Below are 19849 nucleotides of genomic sequence, written 5' to 3'. Positions count from 1 at the left end.
GGTGGTGGCAGGGGCAGCTCTTCTAAGAAGGTCCACTACAGCATCCATCCACCAAGTACTTATTGAAAGGGCTTGTTAAACCACAAACCTGCACTAGATGGCTTCATGAGGTCAGGTCGTGAGACATCTGTGGCCTCGTAAAAGCACTCAAACCTCATTCTCAGGAGGCCGTTTTCAGCATTCCTTATCACACCACACACACCACTCCCTGTCTTGTTTTCAAGGCCAAGGAGTTTCATTCTCAGCACAAATAACATACACACAGTGCCTCAGCATTTTTCCATGCCCTGACCTCAAATGCCTTGTACTTAAGATTGAATAGCTTGCTGTGCACCCGCCCCCCACAGGGAGCCTCACCCAGCACCCATGGAGTTGGCAAGGCAGTTTTCATTCCTTTCATTCCAGTAATGCTCTGCTAACAGTGCCAGATTTATATCCAGACAGTCTGTGCACAAAACTCAGACCAGCCCCAGGCCATCAGCTTTCCCACAGAGATAATAATCATGGCTTTCAGGCCACATCCCCCCTGGTCTGCCCACAAGGCTGGATACCCGGCTTCTGCACTCATGTCTGCAATGCACTTCCAGCTCTCCCTTGTGGGTTCTACTCAAGGGCACGTGTCCCCACTTGAGATTATATTACAAAATTCAGTTGGGAGCTTCTTTTACCCTGTGACCCTTCTCTGAGCTCATTTGCTGACTTCGCCAAGGGCCCCTGTGACATATAGTCAGGAATGGCTTCCCTGAGTTCACACTGAAGACTGGGAATGCCTGCAAGGCACCTCCCACTGCTGCTTCTATTTGTGTATTTCACTGGCTCCCTAAATGCATTCCCACTCTGCATAGGATTAAAGCCTTCTCTTGTGGCCTGAATTTCCAGATCCCCAGTGGGGATGTATACTCTGGAGTGAACTCTGTCCCCTCAGAATCTGGGGATATGGTGTTTTTTTCTTGTTTCATGGAGGAGGGCTGTGCCTGTGACTTCTTCAAAGTGTACGTAAAATTTTTTCGTGTTTCTATTAAGTCTCTGCATTTGTTCTTAAAAGGAAATTCACAATGTAAATCCCTACACACTAATCTCCAAGTGGGAGAGGCATGCTAACACTGCCTTCCATCTGCCATCTTGTACTTTTCTTCATTTTCTTAGTTCTTGATGAGATCTTATAGTTGACATCTGTTACCTTTTGCTGCCTCTTGTACTTGTTTTGTCGTTTGTGTTATCTCTGATTTCTTTCAGTAGCTTTTATAAAGAGATCTTTCCCCTCCCTGGCTAGCTATATTGTAACACATGATGCTCATTTACCATTCCAACAATCCTAGGGTCCTTAAGATTTAAGCTATATCTACTCTGCAAGTGTTCTATAAATAAAGCAAGAAAGCCTAGATATCAGCACATCTCCTTAAATAATGGTTTACTGAATATTTTAAGCCCACTGTTATGACTTACTGCTCAGCAAAGCAAAACAGTTTTTTGAAATGAGAACTGCCTGTTGACAAGGTACCTAATCAACCAAGAGCTCTCTTACACAGAGGTTGAAAGAGATTATTGTTGTTTCTATGCCTGCTAACACAACATGCATTCTGTTTCCCATGGATCATAGAGTAATTTTGATGTTGTTCTTTTATGGTTCAAGAAATACATTTCATAAGTCTACGGCTACCATGGTGACTCATCTGAAGAACCTGGGCAAAGAAAATTGAAAACCTTCTGGAAAAGATTTACTATTCTAGATGCCATTAAAAACATTCATGATTCATGACAGGAGGGCAAAACATTAACTTGAACAAGAGTTTAGAGGAAGTGAATTCAACCCTCATGGATGACTTGGAGGAATGCAAGATTTCAGTGGAGAAAGTAATTGCAGATGTGGTAGAAATAGCAGGAGAACTAGAATTCAAATTGGAACTTGAATGTTACGGAATGCTTGCAATATCATGATGTAATTTTAACAAATGAGAAGTGCTTCTTATGAATGAGCAAGAAAAGTGGTTTGGTGAAATGGATCCCATTTCTTAGGAAAATGTGGTAAACATTGTTGGAATGGCAGCAAAGGATTTAGAACATTACAGAAGCATAGTTGATAAGGCCATGACAGTGTTTGAGAGAATTATCTCTAATGCTATCATGTCCCCATAATGACAGAGTTGCCTAACAAAGCCATTCTCAGAAGATAGTCCAGGCGTTATGCAACACATGACTGTCATTGGTGACAGGGAAGGAGTCACTTTTGCCATTTTCAGTGTTTTCCTACGAGGTTTATAGCTTTCTATCCTTCATATCCACCGTTACTACCATTGTGTGAGGTTGCGTGATTTTTTATTTGTTTTTTTTTTGTTTGTTTTTGTTTTGTTTTTTTTTTTTTTTTTGAGACGGAGTCTGGCTCTGTCGCCCAGGCTGGAGTGCAGTGGCCGGATCTCAGCTCACTGCAAGCTCTGCCTCCCGTGTTTGCGCCATTCCTCTGCCTCAGCCTCCCGAGTAGCTGGAACTACAGGCACCTGCCACCTCGCCCGGCTAGTTTTTTGTATTTTTTAGTAGAGACGGGGTTTCACCGTGCTAGCCAGGATGGTCTCGATCTCCTGACCTGGTGATCCGCCCGTCTCGGCCTCCCAAAGTGCTGAGATTACAGGCTTGAGCCACCGCGCCCGGCTGCGTGATTTTTTAAATGAAGTTTGGATTCCCTTCTGATTTTCCTCTTGCATATATTCTACAATTATTCTTTTTGTGATTGCTGTGGAGATGACAAAAACTTTTAAAAATTACAATAATTTTCTTTAAATCAATATGAATTTAACTTCAATTTCATGTAAAAAAAATTCTACATCCCCAGGTTTTCTCCACTTCACATGGTTTTGGTCAGTAATTACAGCTTCCTACATTGCACACATATTAACTTAGAATTATACTTACTTCTAGACATTTATATTTTAAATCTTGAAGTAAAATAATGAGTAGAATCCAAAATTTCAAAAATACATGATTTTATGTTACCGTATATTCACATTTACAAGAAATCTTTATAATTCTATATGGCTATAAGTTACTATTTCCTTTCATTCAACCTGAATTCTTCCCTTCAGCATTTCTTTGAGAGAAAAAATAGTAAAATTAGTGATTAGACGTCCCTATACAATTTTTTGACATCATAAGTGTTCCTGAAATCGGGTGTTTGGCTTTATGAAATTCTGAGTAAATTTTTTTTTTCTTTTTTAACCGTAAGAGTTTTATAAAAATGGATGGTGACAAACTGGAAAAAGTCCATAGCAGTTTTAGTATTTACAAATGACTGACCCAATGATTATTTCACATCTTGAAGTCAGAGTTACACGTGCAAAAGAGATTTGAAATATGAAAGTTTGCTTAAGCGTTACACACTTGACTATTAAGTTTTAACAAAATGTCAATCTTTTCTTGACAATTATATCAATCGGGTTTATGAGATGTGAAATTATCATTCCTTAGATTCAGAAAGTTAAGGTAGAACAGGATGGCCGTGGTTTACATGAGGTTTCCTGGAGACATGCTAAGTGCGAATGTCGTTTAGACTTTAATGTGGAGATGCAGAGTTCACACTGTGATCTTCCATTGTAGAATTTGGAGGAAAAATCTGAGCTAGAAATATTTGTGGGGGCATTTCTCTGCCTAGAGGTGATATTTAATGCAGAGAATATCTAAGATCATCAACGGAATGACAGTAGACCAAAAATAATCCAAAAAATTGGTCTAGGGCCCTCTAAAGTTTATGGCCTCCTCCAATTTTATAGAGTAAGTAATTTACGGAAAAATTGTGAGCTGCAAACTTGCTGGGATGCCTATCAGCTCTGAGACATGCCTTGAGAAGGAGTCTCTGAAGGGGTTAACGTGGCTACTAGAGTAAGAATAGTGGCGGGTAAATGTGTTAGAAAGTGTGCCCAGCTTAAAAACCACTGTTCTCAAAATGCTTTGATCATTAAGCCCTGAGACTATCCCACATTTTCAAAAGTGTTGTCTGAAATGAAAATCATGTCTTCATGATTAGCTGATTTACTTAGTTCCCCTGAAAATTATGTATAAGAATGAAATGCCTTTGTAAGAGTTGTTCTTAAAATTTACCAATGTTTGAAAACAGTGTGCTGTTTCACATACCCTGTTTCCAAAAGATGCTTGAAGTCTTGGAACACAAGATTTATTAGATTTATTATTTCCCATTTTAATCTTGAGTGCAATACATAATGACTTTGGGATATTTCTGTTTTATACTTGTAACTATGCTTTGCTTAATGTATAAAATATTTAAAAGATTAAATATAACCAATGAACAGCACATTTTTACAATCTAAGAATATTTTCTAAATATGAGGTAGTCAGGGGAATGTGATTAGTCAATGATGACTTTGATGTCTTGCCCCACCAGAGACCAATAGGGTCAACGCTGTGACTGGGCACACATCAAAGATTCATGCCTGACTCTCAGCTGTGGGGTTTGTTAAAGCATTGTGGAAAGTTCCCTTTCATGAACAAGATATAATGATCAAAAAAAAAAAAAAAAAAAAGGGTGCTGAAATGTTTTTCCAAGCAGAGATGTGCTTGACTCTCTCTTATTTAACCTCCTCATATCTCACTTCTAATCACTTTTTCTGGTGGGTGCCCTTCCACCTCCCTGACGCCCCCTCTCACAGGGATGCCTCCTCCCAAGGCTCCAGAAACTCTGACCCTCACACTGCTGGAGGGACCCCATGAATTGGTGGTCAATATCGCTCACCCTGTAGACTCCATGCTGCATGTGCTGCTTCCAACAAGAGCTAGAGAGGCACTGACCAATACCTGTCACCTGCCCCTTTCCCAGAGGGTGAACCTCCACCCATTCCCACTGCAGAAATGAATCTTAAATGGTTGTTATCATCTTCCAACCCCGGCCCTAAACACATAGGCAAATCACAATTTTGGGTCATTAGTGTGTCAGAAGGAAAGAAAACATAGAAGTTATGGAGACTAAAGCAGGTGAAAAATCTTTAGGAGAGAGCATTTAATTTTTTCAAAATGATAAAAAAGTTATTGTCTGTCTTTTCTGGCCAATGGGCTTAGCTGTAGCTTGCTGAAGTGGTCAAGCAGGAGAGATTTAACCAGAGATGACGTGTCCAGTCACCAGCATAGAGAAATCTTCTGTGTCACCATCCACACGTAGGGCCTTCTGGTAGACCTCATGCAATGCCCTCCATGTTAATATTCATCAGAAAATGGATAATTAGGGGGGCCAGCAAAACTGGAAAGAGAAAAAAATGTACACCCTGAATGGCAATGACTCTGTTACTAGCAAGTAGCACAGTGTAGGAAACAGCCACTAGTGTAGATGTTAAGAAGTTCATTTTCTGACTGCTCTAGAATCTGTGTTTCTTAGTTTAATGAACATAACTTTATTGTATCTGTATTTTCAAAATAATCACTTAATTCTATTCCCCTGCCTGGAACTTAACACATAAAACACACAAAGTCAAATGTTCAAACATATTTCTCTACATCTGTCAACAGAGCAAAGAGATATTCTGACTTTTCTATTTCAAATTCTCAGTAAAAACAGGAACTCATTCTGCCTTACACTGAAGAGGAACAAGGTAGATATATGCTCATCACTAACAAACAATTTTGAGTATGGCAATTATACTGGTAGCAATAATACTTAATCACTTAACGTATTATTACCTGCCTATCATATGCAACACACTGGTTAGATTCAGAAATGTAAATTGTTGTGTTTGATATAGGGTCCAATATCCAAAGAGCTACAATGCATAAACCATTTTATAGGCCCCAATAACCCATAAAGACACAGATAAATGACTGCTCACATGTACAGTTACAACTTGTTAATTAGGGAATTGAGCCTATCCTTTGTGATTACACCAAGAGCAAACACTCAGAAGCTTGCAAGTGGTTTACTCCAGATCATATTTGAATTCTAGGAAATAGCACTAGTGATTGATTTTACGATCCCAGAAAACATTAATTGGTTGTAAAAAATTTCTAATGCTTGCTACTTTTCCTTTTCTTTTTTATGATTTCCTTTTTCATTTGGTATTTTCCTCTAAATAATAAAATACTACTAATAATATCTACCAAATTTTGCATACTTATGATGTGCCATTGTGCTTGTTTTTTTACACATTATCTCTTCATCTCTATTAGTTATTAAAATCTCCACTGCCATCAGTTACATAACTTCTTTTTTCCCTCATTTTATGAGTGACCTTCTATGAATCCTAGAACCTTAGAACATAGAGGAATAGTAAACGTCTGTTATTGGTTATAAATTATCTCCAGCAATGGTGCTTTTGCATCTACACTCTTCACTTGATTTTAAAATTTCTTCATCCTCTGCACTGAGATCTCCATATTGCAGAACATCAAGGCCAAGCGCTCCTATTTGCTCCACTAAGACAGAATTTTTGTAGGCAAATGCTGTGTTTGGCTCATGGGAAAAGATGCAAAGAAAAGGAGGGAAAAGGTTTGAAAAGATTGAAAATGCTAAATTGACAGGATCTGGCAAGCAATTCCATGTGAAGTAGGTGGGAATTGGAACCTGGCCCACAAGGTTGGTGGAACTGCCTTTCATCTGGTAACACATTGTGCAGGTTGGGAAGAACAACATATAAGCACAAATTTGGAAACATCTAATGCGAACACATGGGTAATATCTGCAGCATGGCACTAGACAGTGGTAGAAATGCCAGGCCTACATGGAAGGTGCAGATTCAGCAATGATCTTGGTGCTCTGGAAAGTTTCATGAAGTCATAAGAGCAGAGGCACAAGTCAACCCACGCTGACCCCGGGCCACTCTCCCTGCCAGAGAACAGGGCTCTGGAGTGAATCCAGGAGGAGAGGCCCAGAAAGCTCCTGTCTCACCTCTGTCTCACATTGGCCTCTGTGCCCCTGCTGTGGAGGTCACTCTCAACACCCATCCTACATTCCTCCTCTGAAAATAAATTAGGACACCCATCACCAAAATCACTTACATATCAAGGGTCAAATATCGTATATTTCTGTCTAGGCCATCTATGGCTTTCATGTCCTCTGAAGTCAACTGGAATTCAAAGACCTATCAAAGTAATAGAAAACTTTAATTATTTTTAGATTACATCATTGCCAATTGGGAAACACCAAGTAAATCAGACAGTAGGGTGCAGAGACAATACTTAAGAGATTGATACGTTTCCAAAATTTATGAAAGACCTCTCTAAACACTCAAGGGGTCAATGAAAACCAGATGAAGAGTAAGCAGAAATCCATTCCGAGATAAAGTATTTTGAAACTGTACAACACTGCAGACAAAGAGAATATCTCAAAAGATGCTGAAGAAGAAACAGAGCTGACATTGTGCCCACATGATAGGGTCATGTACCTAGAAGACCCACAAGAATCTAGAGGCAAATTTTGTAATGTCTAGTGTAATTTAGTAGGTTTGATGAATGATGTTGAATATCTATCTCTCTAATGCACAGGTATAATAGGAAAAATTAGTTTTCAACATTACTCAAGCCTATAATTGTCTAAATATTAATGATTTCACATTAAAAAAGCATGGGTACTCACTGTATAAATTTGGGAGACTCTAAATATCAAAAAGATGTCACTCTAATACATTAAATCAAATAAGCATATAAATCAATAGGGAAACTGAAGGAGTAATACAGAAAATGAGAGAAAGAGTAAAAAAATGACATCAATGTAACACTTGATGAATCTAGGTAAGAAGATGTGTTGCATTATTCTTTTAATATTTCTATTAAAATTTCTAATATTGGAAAACCCACAAAACAAAATGAAAAGTTATCAAAAACTATTATAATTATCAGTAATGGAGAAAGTTATGAAATTAATGTTATATTTATTAAAATACCATTTATTAATAAGTGGGAAATTCATATTATGATCATGGATTGGAAATCTCCATATTGTCAAAGATTCCGTTCTCTCCACCTTGATCGGTAGGCTTATTACAATGTCAAGAAGAGACTAAAACATTTATTTCCTTGCAGAAGTTAATAAGACAATTCAAAATTTTCAATAACACATTAGTCAAGAATAGCTAAGATATTATTAAATAAATGAAGTTAGAAAAATATTTGTAACATACTGGAAGTGAAATTTACTTTTTAACATCATAGTACAGAAAAGTAAAAAAGTTAATTGAAGATGGAAGAGAGGCCAGATAATTGTTCATGGAAATTTCATATATGTTACAGGTAAAAAAATCAGTTATGTGAGCAAATGTGAACTTTTCAATAAATGTTGGTGGGAGATTTTGCTAAAAATTCAAAAATTAGGTATGCATGTTTGGATCCTTATTTCATATAGTATTTAAAAAGTCAATCCTATTCGAATTAACCAAATTTATAAGGAAATAATATTAATAATTTTGTAAGATAACACAGTAAAATATTGTGATAGTCCCAATATAGGATAAGACACAAAACTCACCAACCACAAGAAAGAGGCATGAAAAATGAGTCTACATGAAGGATAGAAACTTTTGTTTGTGAAAACAACCACAGAGAATATGACAACACAGGTAAAATTTGGAAGACGTTATTTCAAGAATACATTCAAGTCTCTAAAGAATTAATATCCAGAATAAATACATATATATGTGGTTTCTAATTAATTGAACATATATAACATATATCTCATATATATATCTATGTATACTAGATGAATTAGAGAACATACACACGTATAAATACCACAGTCTTTTATGACATTTCCTTTTTGTTTTGTCAGTTTTCAAATGTCTAAAAATATTTTTAAAATCATATAGTGAATGCCATTACCTAGATTCATCTATTGTTTCATTGTCATTTTTTACTTTCTTTCTCATTCTCATTCTCTGTGTCATTATTTCAGAGTATCCTATGGATTTCTACACTGATTTTACTTAAGGTTTTAGAAAATAGTGACATATACATATATGTGATATATGTCATATATACGACATAGGACTTACAATATATATACCATATATGATGCATATTTCATGTATCTATATATAATTAGAAAACATACATATATATGTATGTATTTGATATTAATTCTTTAGAGACTTGGATGTATTCTTGAGAATATATAAAATAATACATCAATTTACATATATTCGTATTCATACATATACCTATTAATATATTATTTCACACATATCATATAACTGATAGATTAATTAGGAACATGCCCTCTAACAATCACATGTCCCTGTATCCACTTGCTTGGTTATATGAATTTCCAGCTCCTTCCAATAAGAGGTGGTGTGTATTTCCTCACCCCTTGAGTCTGACCTATCGTGTAACTTGCATTAAGTGATAGAATTTCCCAGAAGCGATGGTTGGCAGCTCTGAGCCTAGACATGAAAAGGCTTTGCACGTGTCCACTCACTGCCTTGGGGTCGTGCCCGGTTCTGAGACGAACCCTGGGCTGGATGACTGGAGGATAAAGAACTGCATGGGAGAGGGGGGCGCTCAGACAGATGCCCCATGGACATCCTGAAGCAGAGCTGTCTCACTGCCCTGCATGCACATGAGAGCCCGGCCAGGAACAGAAGGACTGGACTGAGTTTAGGCTGAGCCCAGGCTAATTTTCTAACCATGGAATCTTGCGCTCAATAAATGCTTTTGCATTAAGCCTCTGTGTTAACTGGGCTTGTTTTATAACCTTAGGTATTGGTATAAATATGGTCTCCTACACGTAAAATAAAGACAACCACCTCACCAAAAAAAAAAAAAAAAAAAAAAGGCAGAGTTAAAGAAACAATTTGCAAAGATAAAATTCTAAGAGAATAAATATAAGGAATTTATACTTCATAAATATACAAAACAAAAAACAAAAAACCAGCGATGATTTGGAGACTAAAAAACATTTAATCAAACACCTCATTATAGAAAATAAAGAAAAGGACATATCCCTAACAGAGGGATATGGATATCATTGACTTAATGCTAATTCAAATCTCTGGTTTTGATCCCATTCTATTTCTCTCCACCTGTGTTGCCTCTCCTGTGCCAGAGTAGAAGAAATCCTTGTGATGTACACAAAGAGTTCATGCATAGGAAATACAGGGAAATGGAGCTGGCCCAAGGGTATCCTGAGAGCCTTACAAGAAGTACATGTGTGAAGAACACTGTGCAGCAGCCCTGAGGCCCACAGCCCGGCTCCTCACCTTCATGTTCTCTCTGATCCGCTGCTCAGTGTAGCTCTTGGCCAGGACCACAACCCCACGCTGCAGCTGGTAGCGCAGGGCAATCAGGGCTGGGGTTCGCTTGTGCTTTTTTGCCAAGGCACAAAGGACTGGGTCCTCCAAGAGAACCGGGGAGTTCTGGTCCACCCTGGAAGGAAAGGCGGAAATGCTGAAACCCTGAGGCTGGGGATACAGTTTGTTAGGCGGCTCCCTAAACAGACTAAGGCATCCACTCTGCACCAGAGCTGCTCAAGTGAGGCCCCTGAACAGCAACCTCAACATCACCTGGGATCTTGTCAGAAATGCAAATTCTTCCCTCATCCCAAGTCAGCTGTCAGTGAACTCCAGGAAACAGTATGAGCTAATTAAATTTTTTTAAATTAAAACAATGTTTTACGTAAAATTCGTGTATCTCTTATTACCATGGTTTTTCTCGATGGGATCCCAGAGCACTAAAGGCCACCAGAACAATGTCTTTGGACTTGCAGAAATCCAGCAGTTTTCTCTGGTTGAGGTAAGGATGACATTCCACCTGCAGATGAGCAAGATGGAAAGGCATCAGATAATCCAAAATTTATATTAATATTAAAATCACCAAAGTAAAAGAAGCCGAATAATATAGAGCATTAAATTCGAACTGAGAATATTATTGTCAAGAAATGATCTTTTTCATAAAAATAAATTTTATGCCCCTCCTAAGAAAATAGAAATGCTATTTCTGAGCACAAGCAACTCTATGAACCCTATCCTGGTTTCTCCCTAACTCTGACCACTAGAAGGAGACACGGCCATTTCAGAGCTGGGATGAGGTAAGATTCTTTGAGCTTTGGGCATCATATCGTGCCAGATATCAAGAATTTGGTCAAAGAGTCATGAGAGCAGGTCTGAAAGACAAAAGAACTAGTTTCCTAATTAAGAACCAAAATGTATACATATATATGTATGTTTTCTAATTCATCTAACATATTTTATACATATCATATATGCCATCTATGAGATACATATATATCCATATATAATGGATGAACTAGAAAACATACATATATGTATAAATACTGATAATTTTAATAATCTTTAATTACTTTTCCTTTTTGTATGATGGATTTGTATGGTGACATCTCAAATGTCACCAGTGGGTTTCCTATGAAACAAGTGCTTTTGTCTTTTAGACCTACCCTCAGGAGTCTTTGACCAAATTCTACACACACACACACACACACACACACACATATCTATCTATCTATCTATCTATCTATCTATCTATCTATCTATATACACATATATACCTACTGAGTAGATATGAGCATTGAAAAATAAGTAAAATGAATTAAAAAGCATAGGACAAAAATCCATGAGTCTATAGTAATTAGTGAGAGAATGAGAAAAAGAACACAAATATTTGTCTACTCTGATGGTGATCATTATAGTAATTACATTCTCAGTACATTGCTAACTGAAGGAAGACATTAACTTTTACCTGGATTTAGCAGAATAATAGTTTATTACTTTTACTTGTTGAGAAACTATTTTTAGTAAAATGTCAGGTAAGAGTAGTTAAACAAGTGGTTAAAATTGAAAAATTTCTGTAAAAAACCCAAGGAAATAACAAACAAGAAAACAGAAATACAATATAAAAAACTTCAAATCACTGATGTATACTCAATCATATGTGAAAATTCGTCATGGGACTATGACTTCTTCTGTCGATAATTATCCCCCAGCAGATTACTAGTAATCGTTAAAGAGAAAACATGTGTTAAAAACAACAGATCTGACCATCGTTAGTTTAACCAAGTTTTTAACTAGCTTTACCACTAGTGGGGCATTCTGTGATTGTATGCAGTCTAGTGTGATGCAGTTTGAAAAACATGGCATGATAAAAACATTTTCTTGCCCCAAAGATTTAAACCAATGTAATAAAACACTGTCATCTAACTTCTAATTTACAGAAACCTTCAATAACTGGGAAAAACAAGTTAACTGATATCAAAATACAATGGTATAAAAACAACTGAATTCTGGTTAAAAAAAGAAGAGCTACAAAAGACATTTTGATTAAACAATGGAAAATTCAAATATGGACTGGATACCAAATGAAATGAGGGCGCTGTAGATGATGTTCTTAGATACAGTAATGACACTGTAACTGGGAGAATATGTTCATTCCTGTGACATGCTTGGAGAGGTCTCTAGGGGTCAATTGTCATCTTTACAATTTACCTTGAAAAGGTTCTAGAAACATTATATATATTTATGCAAATATATCCCTATATAACATTGCAAAATGTTAGTAATTTTGAACATAAATGGTAATATGGGCCTCCAGTAGTACTTCCATCAAATTTTTGGAAAGTTTGAAAATTGCCATATTAAAAATTGGGGAACTACTAGTATTAAAACCACATTAATTTCTCATTGCTTTTATGTAATTATCATGGCACTATATCATTATACCAAATTCACAAATTTTATACATTATGTATTTCCACTGTTGATCTTTACTCATTAACTCTAAATTTTTAAAAATGAAATAAAACAAAAAAGTGTAAGGTACTGGGAAAGGTGTGGTGACTTTAATGCTGAAATGTGTGTAACATTTGGGGGCAGTCAATTTGATCAAGGAGGCCTGGAATCATCAATCAGGATGCAAGGAAAATATGGAATTATGTCTAGGCTATGAAAGAACCACGCATAGAATAGATGTGTTTAAGCAGCTGATTGCATGACAGACTCCAAAGAACAGCAGCCGACTAGGAGCGGGGCAGTCATTGGTCAGCTCGATGTTCTACTGAACCTTCCTCAGCGTTGATTTCATCCACTCTGAACAGATATCTCCATAAACATGTCAGTTTCTCTTTCTATCATGGATGACCTTCATTGTCTGCAGATAATTTTTAGTGTATCTATGCCCTTGGTCAAGGAGCGTGAAAGCAGAGATACCAAGAGGCACTGAGACATCTGAACTCCATGGAAATCCCTAGTATTTCTCTTCTCTTGCTCTCACTCTCTCCTTATGTACTGCTCATTCCATCTTTTCATGGCTTCATATCTATGCACAATTTCCTCCAAATCACCTTCACCCATCCACTCTCTGGTCATCTTTCATAGCTTAGGGGTAAGTCCACCTTTCCCTGAATCTAATTGACAATCCTTGGCCTCCTTGATTGAACTGACTTCCTCTAAATATAACTCACAATTCAGCATCAAAGTTGCAACACCTTTCCATAAGACTTTTCTAAGCTGGGTACAAGTAGGAGCCCTCTATGCCCTTCTAGACAGAGGCTTTGCTCTCTAGAATCTTCTCTTTTACAAAGATCAGTGGGACTAAATGAATGGATACTTGGCAATAGGACAGAAAGAGGGGCATGAAGAGCAGAAAAGAGAGGAGGCTGGGGGTGCTCACCTGGTTGCAGACAGGTTTGTACTTGAGCCCTGGCTTGTTGAGGATCATTTCCAGCTGCCTGCGGTTGAAGTTGGACACCCCGATGGACTTGGCCAATCCTGCATCTTTACATTTCTCCATGGCCTGGGAAAAAGGAATTGTGAGGTGTCATTAGTGTAGTCAACTGAAGGTCAAGATAAATGTGACACAGAACTGTGAAAGAAACAACTGTCTAGATGTGACAATCAAACTACGTAGCCGTGGTTCTTAAAAGGGAGAAAATAAAACAGAAAATTGGGGAAGAAGATAGTGATTGCAAGAGTAAGAATTTGTTTCCTTCTTAGGAAACTGGAGAGATTAGTGCACAGGCAAGGAAAGAAATCCCAGTCCTCCTTAACCTCAATTCTTCTCCACTTCTCTCTTTTGTATGCCTGTCATTTCTTCTTCCTTACTGCTTACAAAAACTACCTTTGTAAAACTCCTAAGTTTTTGATCCAATGGTGCATTTTCCATTCTTGCACTTGAAAGATAGGAAACAGATACCTCCTATCTCATCTTTCTTATCTGTGCTCTCCTCCAAGCACTCACCTCCCACGTAGCACAGAGATCCACTGTGTCAAATAGTAATTTCCCATTTTCATCTTTTGGGATCAGTTCCTCACCTGGCTGAAGTAGAAGCAGTCAGTTTAGTAATGTCACAAATAAATTTCCCCACACATAGCCATGCTCTGAGGTACATTTAAGGACACTAATCCTCCTTGAGATAGGTGACGCAATGCTCCAGAGAGTGATATGTACAAACTGTGCTACATATGAAGGTATAAGGAATGTCTTCAGGAGACAGGCTTCCTCTAATATCTTATAACTATTATATGTATAAATAAATACCATCTTTCTGGTTACTAATGGAGTGTCATCATTGACTTACATTACTTTCTTCTGCTCCTATAATTTTCTCTGTGACAATACCTCTCTTCAACTGCAAAAGACCTTGATATCCAGGAATAAAGGATTGTACTTTTGACCCAGATGCCACTATCAGAGTTCTTTATCTCCCTGAACATGTGATGTTCCATGGACAGGACCATGAACCAATCATGGTCCATGGAGGCGTTTTCAAGGCTAGTTTGGAAGTTGGGAAATGCACAGGAGCTCACGGTAATGACCATGAGCCTGAAAGTGCTCCAAAGCCATAAATGCCACCAATGAAAAAGGTTGGAACAAATATTTTAAAAGCCTTTTGTAATAAAGCAGAGATAAGGATGGAGAAAGGATACATTTTTAGAGATTTTATCAAATTCTGAATGTATCCATGGCTTTGACTTCCCATTTTTATATCTAATACACCCTTGCATTAACTAGTCTGAGTAGTTTTCTGTAACCTTAAAATAAAAGTTATGAATGACACAATAATTCATGGCTAAGCAAAAATAAAAACTCCAGTGTGAAAAAAGAGGAAGCAGAAGCAACAAGGTTTCCCATGAAGGTTTGTAGTTTAAGACACACCCGGACTGAGTTCTCGCCCCTTGAAAAGAGGCAAGAAGATGGAAACTCATTGTTCACCCTATGTGCAACAGCTTTTCTGGACACCACAACTTCATGAAACTCTGTGTCTGTAAACATCCCAAGAGGTGAACTCAGGAGTCATAACTAAGACCTTGTGCCTTCAACGAGATGATTGTCACTTCCTCAAGTTTTTGAGGCAGAGGCTTTGAGGATTCTGCACTCTCTTTTCTTGTACACATGCATCACAGAAGTATGGATTCAAAATGTATTCAATAGAAAGGGAATTAGGAGTTATGTTTAGGGCTCTTCTTCCATGTTATAATACCTATGTCCTCCTAAGAAACTGCTTAGTTCAAATATCCATGAAAACAATCTAGGAAAATGCTTAGTTCAAATATCCATGAGAACAATATTTATGCTGACAACAAAAGTGAAATAAATTTGATCACATAAGCTGCCCACCTTTAGAGACACTGGAAAATGAATAAGATAAAGGTCAACATAGTCTAATTGAAGATTTTTCAGTGACCTTTCCAAGGCTGGTCGGACCAACTCTGGTCGATGGGAATTGCACCAAAGCTGCAGAGGTGAGAGAAAGGAAGTTGTGTAATGAAAACGTGAGCCAATTTTACTAGTTTGCTCCACCTAATATTTAGACATTTTCTACTACTTCAAAACTAATGATCACAGGCAAACGTATTCTCTCTCTTCTTGTGATGCCTTTTGTTCTGCCATATCCCGATGAACTTTGTAATATGTTGGATATATTGTTAGTACATATATTGAATGAAAGAGTGAAATTACTCAAAGGGTAAAAATTGTTATCAAATCATAAGCATACCCATTATCTGAATTATCTTTGGTATGTTTTACAACTCATGTTAGTAGTGTAATTATTTCATCTATTCAGCCCAATGGGCAAGACTAAGTATCTTTGTGGTTTAGAAGCTTAGGAAGCAAACACAGTTTTTAATATGTCAACTTGGGCTGGACACAATTTGAGACAGTGTAGGCATTATTATTTAATACTCACAGAGCTTGCTTATATTGCTTTCTCTCTCTGTATGATCAACACAATAATGGAAACTGAGAATCGTAACAAATGTAAGAAACTCACCCAGGACGAAACTAATAATATAATATGATTAGGATTCTTTCTGATTCTATATTCTATGTTAAACCATACTGATCTGTGCTGAACTCAAAAAGGAAAGGCACTTTGAAGTCATGAATTGGAACACTGCAAAGATGAGAAAGTCATCTTCATTTCCTGCTTTTGATTTTAGTTTTACTACATGAATAATTGTGAATAAATTGAAATAAATAAGCACAATTCACCGTCAACTATGGATCCAGTCATAGAATTGCCACCTCCACACAATCACAATAAATACATGTGCACACAAGCTCATCATAGGCACAGTACCTTTGAAGTGTAGAATATGTCTTCTCTCTTCACAGTGCCATCTGCAATCTTGCTCCGGATGGCCAGTCCAACGTACTCCTCATTATTGTATAAATGAGCAGAATCAATATGGCGGAACCCAGCTTCTATTGCCAATTTGGTGGCCTCTAGAGCTTTATTTTTAGGAACCTGGGGGAGCAACCAAAGGCAGTATTTTTTGACTAATGTGCCTGAGGGTTAATTCAGGCACAAGCAGCGACGTTCACAAAAATCAGCTTTTCCTCCTTTCTTGGATGTGTTCTATATGTAGAATAACAAGTCCATCCCAGTCAGCCTGGGTCTTTCCCAGTTAGTAATAAAGGTTGGGCATAGCAGGAACTTCTGCAGTCACAGAAAATCACTGCTTAATCACTATCTTGGAAGTGTCCCCAAAATAATTTCAGGTTCAGTGATTTTTTTTTTGAAAAATTAACAGGACGCAACCTACAGATATAGATATAATCTTAATTAATTTTAGTATGGTGAAATTAACACGAGGAATGGCCGGGCGCAGTGGCTCACACCTGTAATCCCAGTACTTTGGGAGGCCGAGGCGGGTGGATCACGAGGTCAGGAGATCGAGACCATCCTGACTAACACGGTGAAACCCTGTCTCTACTAAAAACACACAAAAATTAGCCGGGCGTGGTGGCGGCGCCTGTAGTCCCAGCTACTCGGGAGGCTGAGGCAGGAGAATGGCGTAAACCCGGGAGGCGGAGCTTGCAGTGAGCAGAGATCACGCCACTGTACTCCAGCCTGGGTGACAGAGCGAGACTCTGTCTCAGAAAGAAGGAAAGAAAGAAGAAAAAGGAAAGAGAGAGAGAGAGAGAGAGAAAGGAAGGAGAGAGGGAGGAAGGGAGGGAACAAGGAAGAAGGGAGGGAGTGAGGGAGGGAGGGAGGGGAAGAAGGAAGGAAGGAAGGAAGGAAGGAAGGAAGGAAGGAAGGAAAGAAAAGAGAGAAGGGGAAATAGCCACATGGAAGGAATTATGAAGGAATGCAGTGTAAGCTCCTGTGATTCCTCTCCCACCCTGTTGCTGCACAGAACGCTCTGACTTTATCCAGCATCACATTTTGTCAATGTATGTGAACTGTTGTCTACAAGAGATGCTCTCTACATACTCCATTACTAAGATTTTGTCTGGGACTGCTTACATTGACTCACTCTGCCTAGCAGACACAAAACTTCCAGTCTCCAAAAGGAAAGCAGGTGCACAGAAACTCCACAGTTTGCACAAGCAGTTACTTATAGCCACCATTCTTATAAGTTAGAAAATAGCGAGAAATCCACCTTATCAGATACCAGCAGGTTTATATTGGAAACAGGCCTGTCTATCTATGCATAGCAGTCTATTATGTTAAGTCTTTTCTACCCAGCCTTTGGCCATTCTGTCTACATGACAGAACTAAATACTAGGAGTAGAGATGTATACTCTAAGGATATTGATTTGTATATACAAGAAATAGACTGCAGGGAGTAAGTGATTAGCAAAATGGGGTTCAGCTCCATAAATTCAAGGCAACTCTTTTAGGAAACATATGATTGCAGTGAAAGTTACAATTATTGACTTACATAACAAATGTGGATACAGATTTGAAAGTATATCTTTTAAATGACAAAAACAGAAACAAAGCAAACTGTTTTCCTATCTTAAAAGTATTTCAGAGGCTTTCTTTTTCCCACGAAATTACAAGGAACTAGATACTGGGTCTCACAGCCCACTACTCATATCATCCTTGATCATTTCTTTGCTGTGCGAGCACTCAAAGGCTTACCAAAGCTGGAGTTTCAGTGGTGTTCTCATCTTTACTTCCTCTCCGTGACAATTTATATTAAAGTAAACCACTCCTGTCAATGGTCTTCAAAATGTCCCTTTGTAAATCCTTATATTGTATAGATGAGAAATGTGAGACTCAAATTTTATATAACTAGTCCCTATTCATACACATTGTATTCCCATGACAGTCTTGAGATACAAGTTTTCTTCCAGTATAGAAAGAGCTAAGCCTAGAAAATAAAATCTATTCCATTAATTTTCTTGTCAGAGAAACAAGAAATTTCTCTGTTATAATATTTTGACACAAATCTGACCCATATAAACAAAGACAAAGAATTTAAATTTTCCTTGTTACGTTCTAGTATTTATTTTTTCTTAAAATGAGGATATTTTATCCTTTCAGGTAATTTTCCTAGAGGTGAGAGTAGTACATGGGAAATTCTTTTTAGTCCAGCTCTAGTATTACAGTTTGGTGCACGAGGCTGCCCATCAGAACAGTGATACTCTCCCAACAGATTTCATGCAACCCGTCTCCACTAACTTTTGCCATAAAGATTCCTCTGAATTGTGTCTTCTTGGAAGAAGTAAATATCTGTTCAACTATACAAAGAAACAGAGAAACCACTCCCATTGCAATCAATCTTCAAGAGAGGGAGCAGACAGGCCGTGTTCTTTCTGCGGAGTTTTATAGACTCTGACAGGCTGTGAAATAAACATAAACAGAAGACAAAACAGTGCCCCAAATAAGCAGTAGATGACCCTGTGACCAGACTGCATTGCAGAACAAAGACTGTCGTTTTAAGGAGAGTCATGCAGAGTAACTTGGGAACACAAGCCTGACAACCTGGTCAGCTTCCACTTACTCTAGCTTTGCTCCTTTAAACTCTGAACACTAAAAATATTATTTTTACCTCTGCAGGCGCATAGGTGCCAAATCCCAGGACAGGCATGAAGTGACCATCATTCAGCTTCACACACTGATGTTTCGAATCCATTTCTGTCACTGGCCTGACTGGCAAATGTGTCTTTCTTCCTCCCTCACACGCTATAAGACCAATGAGCAGGCAACGCCCCTGGACACACTGTCTGCTTGTTAACCAATGGCATGTGAGAGGAGGGACAGAGGCAGTCTTACATAAGCTATGATAAAAATGGAATCTAGTTCAACTGTTTCTTATCTAAGAAAATTCCTAAGTAAATTATTATGCAGTCATGATACACTCACTAATTTCTCTCTGAAGTAGTTTTGCTATTCCAAGTCTCTATTTATGAGACATAAATTATTCAAAGAGATTTGTAGAACAAATTGTGAGTTTACATAAGACTGTAGAAACCTCCAGCTACAAAGCTCTTTTTTGTTTGTTCCATGGTGATGTTCCTTCTGTAGCTTGCATTATTTGAAATGATGAATTTTCATTTTTCTCTCTCTCACACACACAGTTTAAAGGAATGACTAATGAGCATTTCACTAAAATATTGCCCTCCATTAAAAATTAAAGTTTACTTTATTTATTTATTTGTTTTTTGAAGTGCAGTCTCGCTCTGT

The 19849-nt window shown here is 37.8% G+C and overlaps 1 protein-coding gene across 2 annotated transcripts; it reads right to left on the bottom strand.

Moving 5' to 3' along the window:
* Positions 1–2961: 2961 nt before the first annotated feature.
* AKR1C1 (Aldo-keto reductase family 1 member C1 homolog) lies at positions 2962–19329 on the bottom strand. Of its 2 annotated transcripts, XM_045399481.3 has the most exons (9): positions 19215–19329; positions 16511–16678; positions 15547–15663; positions 14167–14244; positions 13600–13722; positions 10619–10728; positions 10179–10344; positions 6988–7070; positions 2962–5239 (listed from the first exon to the last, which is right to left on the bottom strand). In XM_045399481.3, the coding sequence occupies exons 1-9, from the start codon at positions 19296–19298 to the stop codon at positions 5197–5199; spliced, it is 972 nt and encodes a 323-aa protein (XP_045255416.2). In that variant the 5' UTR covers positions 19299–19329; the 3' UTR covers positions 2962–5196. The 2 variants fall into 2 exon arrangements, with proteins under 2 accessions (XP_045255416.2, XP_045255417.2); XM_045399482.3 differs by lacking the exon at positions 14167–14244.
* Positions 19330–19849: the final 520 nt, after the last annotated feature.

Source organism: Macaca fascicularis, chromosome 9 (genome assembly GCF_037993035.2).
Source record: "Macaca fascicularis isolate 582-1 chromosome 9, T2T-MFA8v1.1".
Classification (NCBI taxonomy): Eukaryota; Metazoa; Chordata; class Mammalia; order Primates; family Cercopithecidae; genus Macaca; species Macaca fascicularis.
The sequence above is the reverse complement of the archived record's forward strand: the minus strand, read 5'-3'. Positions and strand labels throughout refer to the sequence as shown.

What these genes read in the sequence shown, in the direction of transcription:
- AKR1C1 (XM_045399481.3), bottom strand. Translation starts at nt 19,298, where the DNA reads ATGGATTCGAAACATCAGTGTGTGAAGCTGAATGATGGTCACTTCATG. An exon ending in GCACCTATGCGCCTGCAGAG is followed by an intron (nt 16,679 to 19,214) that starts GTAAAAATAATA and finishes TTGCTCCCCCAG; the next exon opens with GTTCCTAAAAATAAAGCTCT. An exon ending in ACATATTCTACACTTCAAAG is followed by an intron (nt 15,664 to 16,510) that starts GTACTGTGCCTA and finishes TCACCTCTGCAG; the next exon opens with CTTTGGTGCAATTCCCATCG.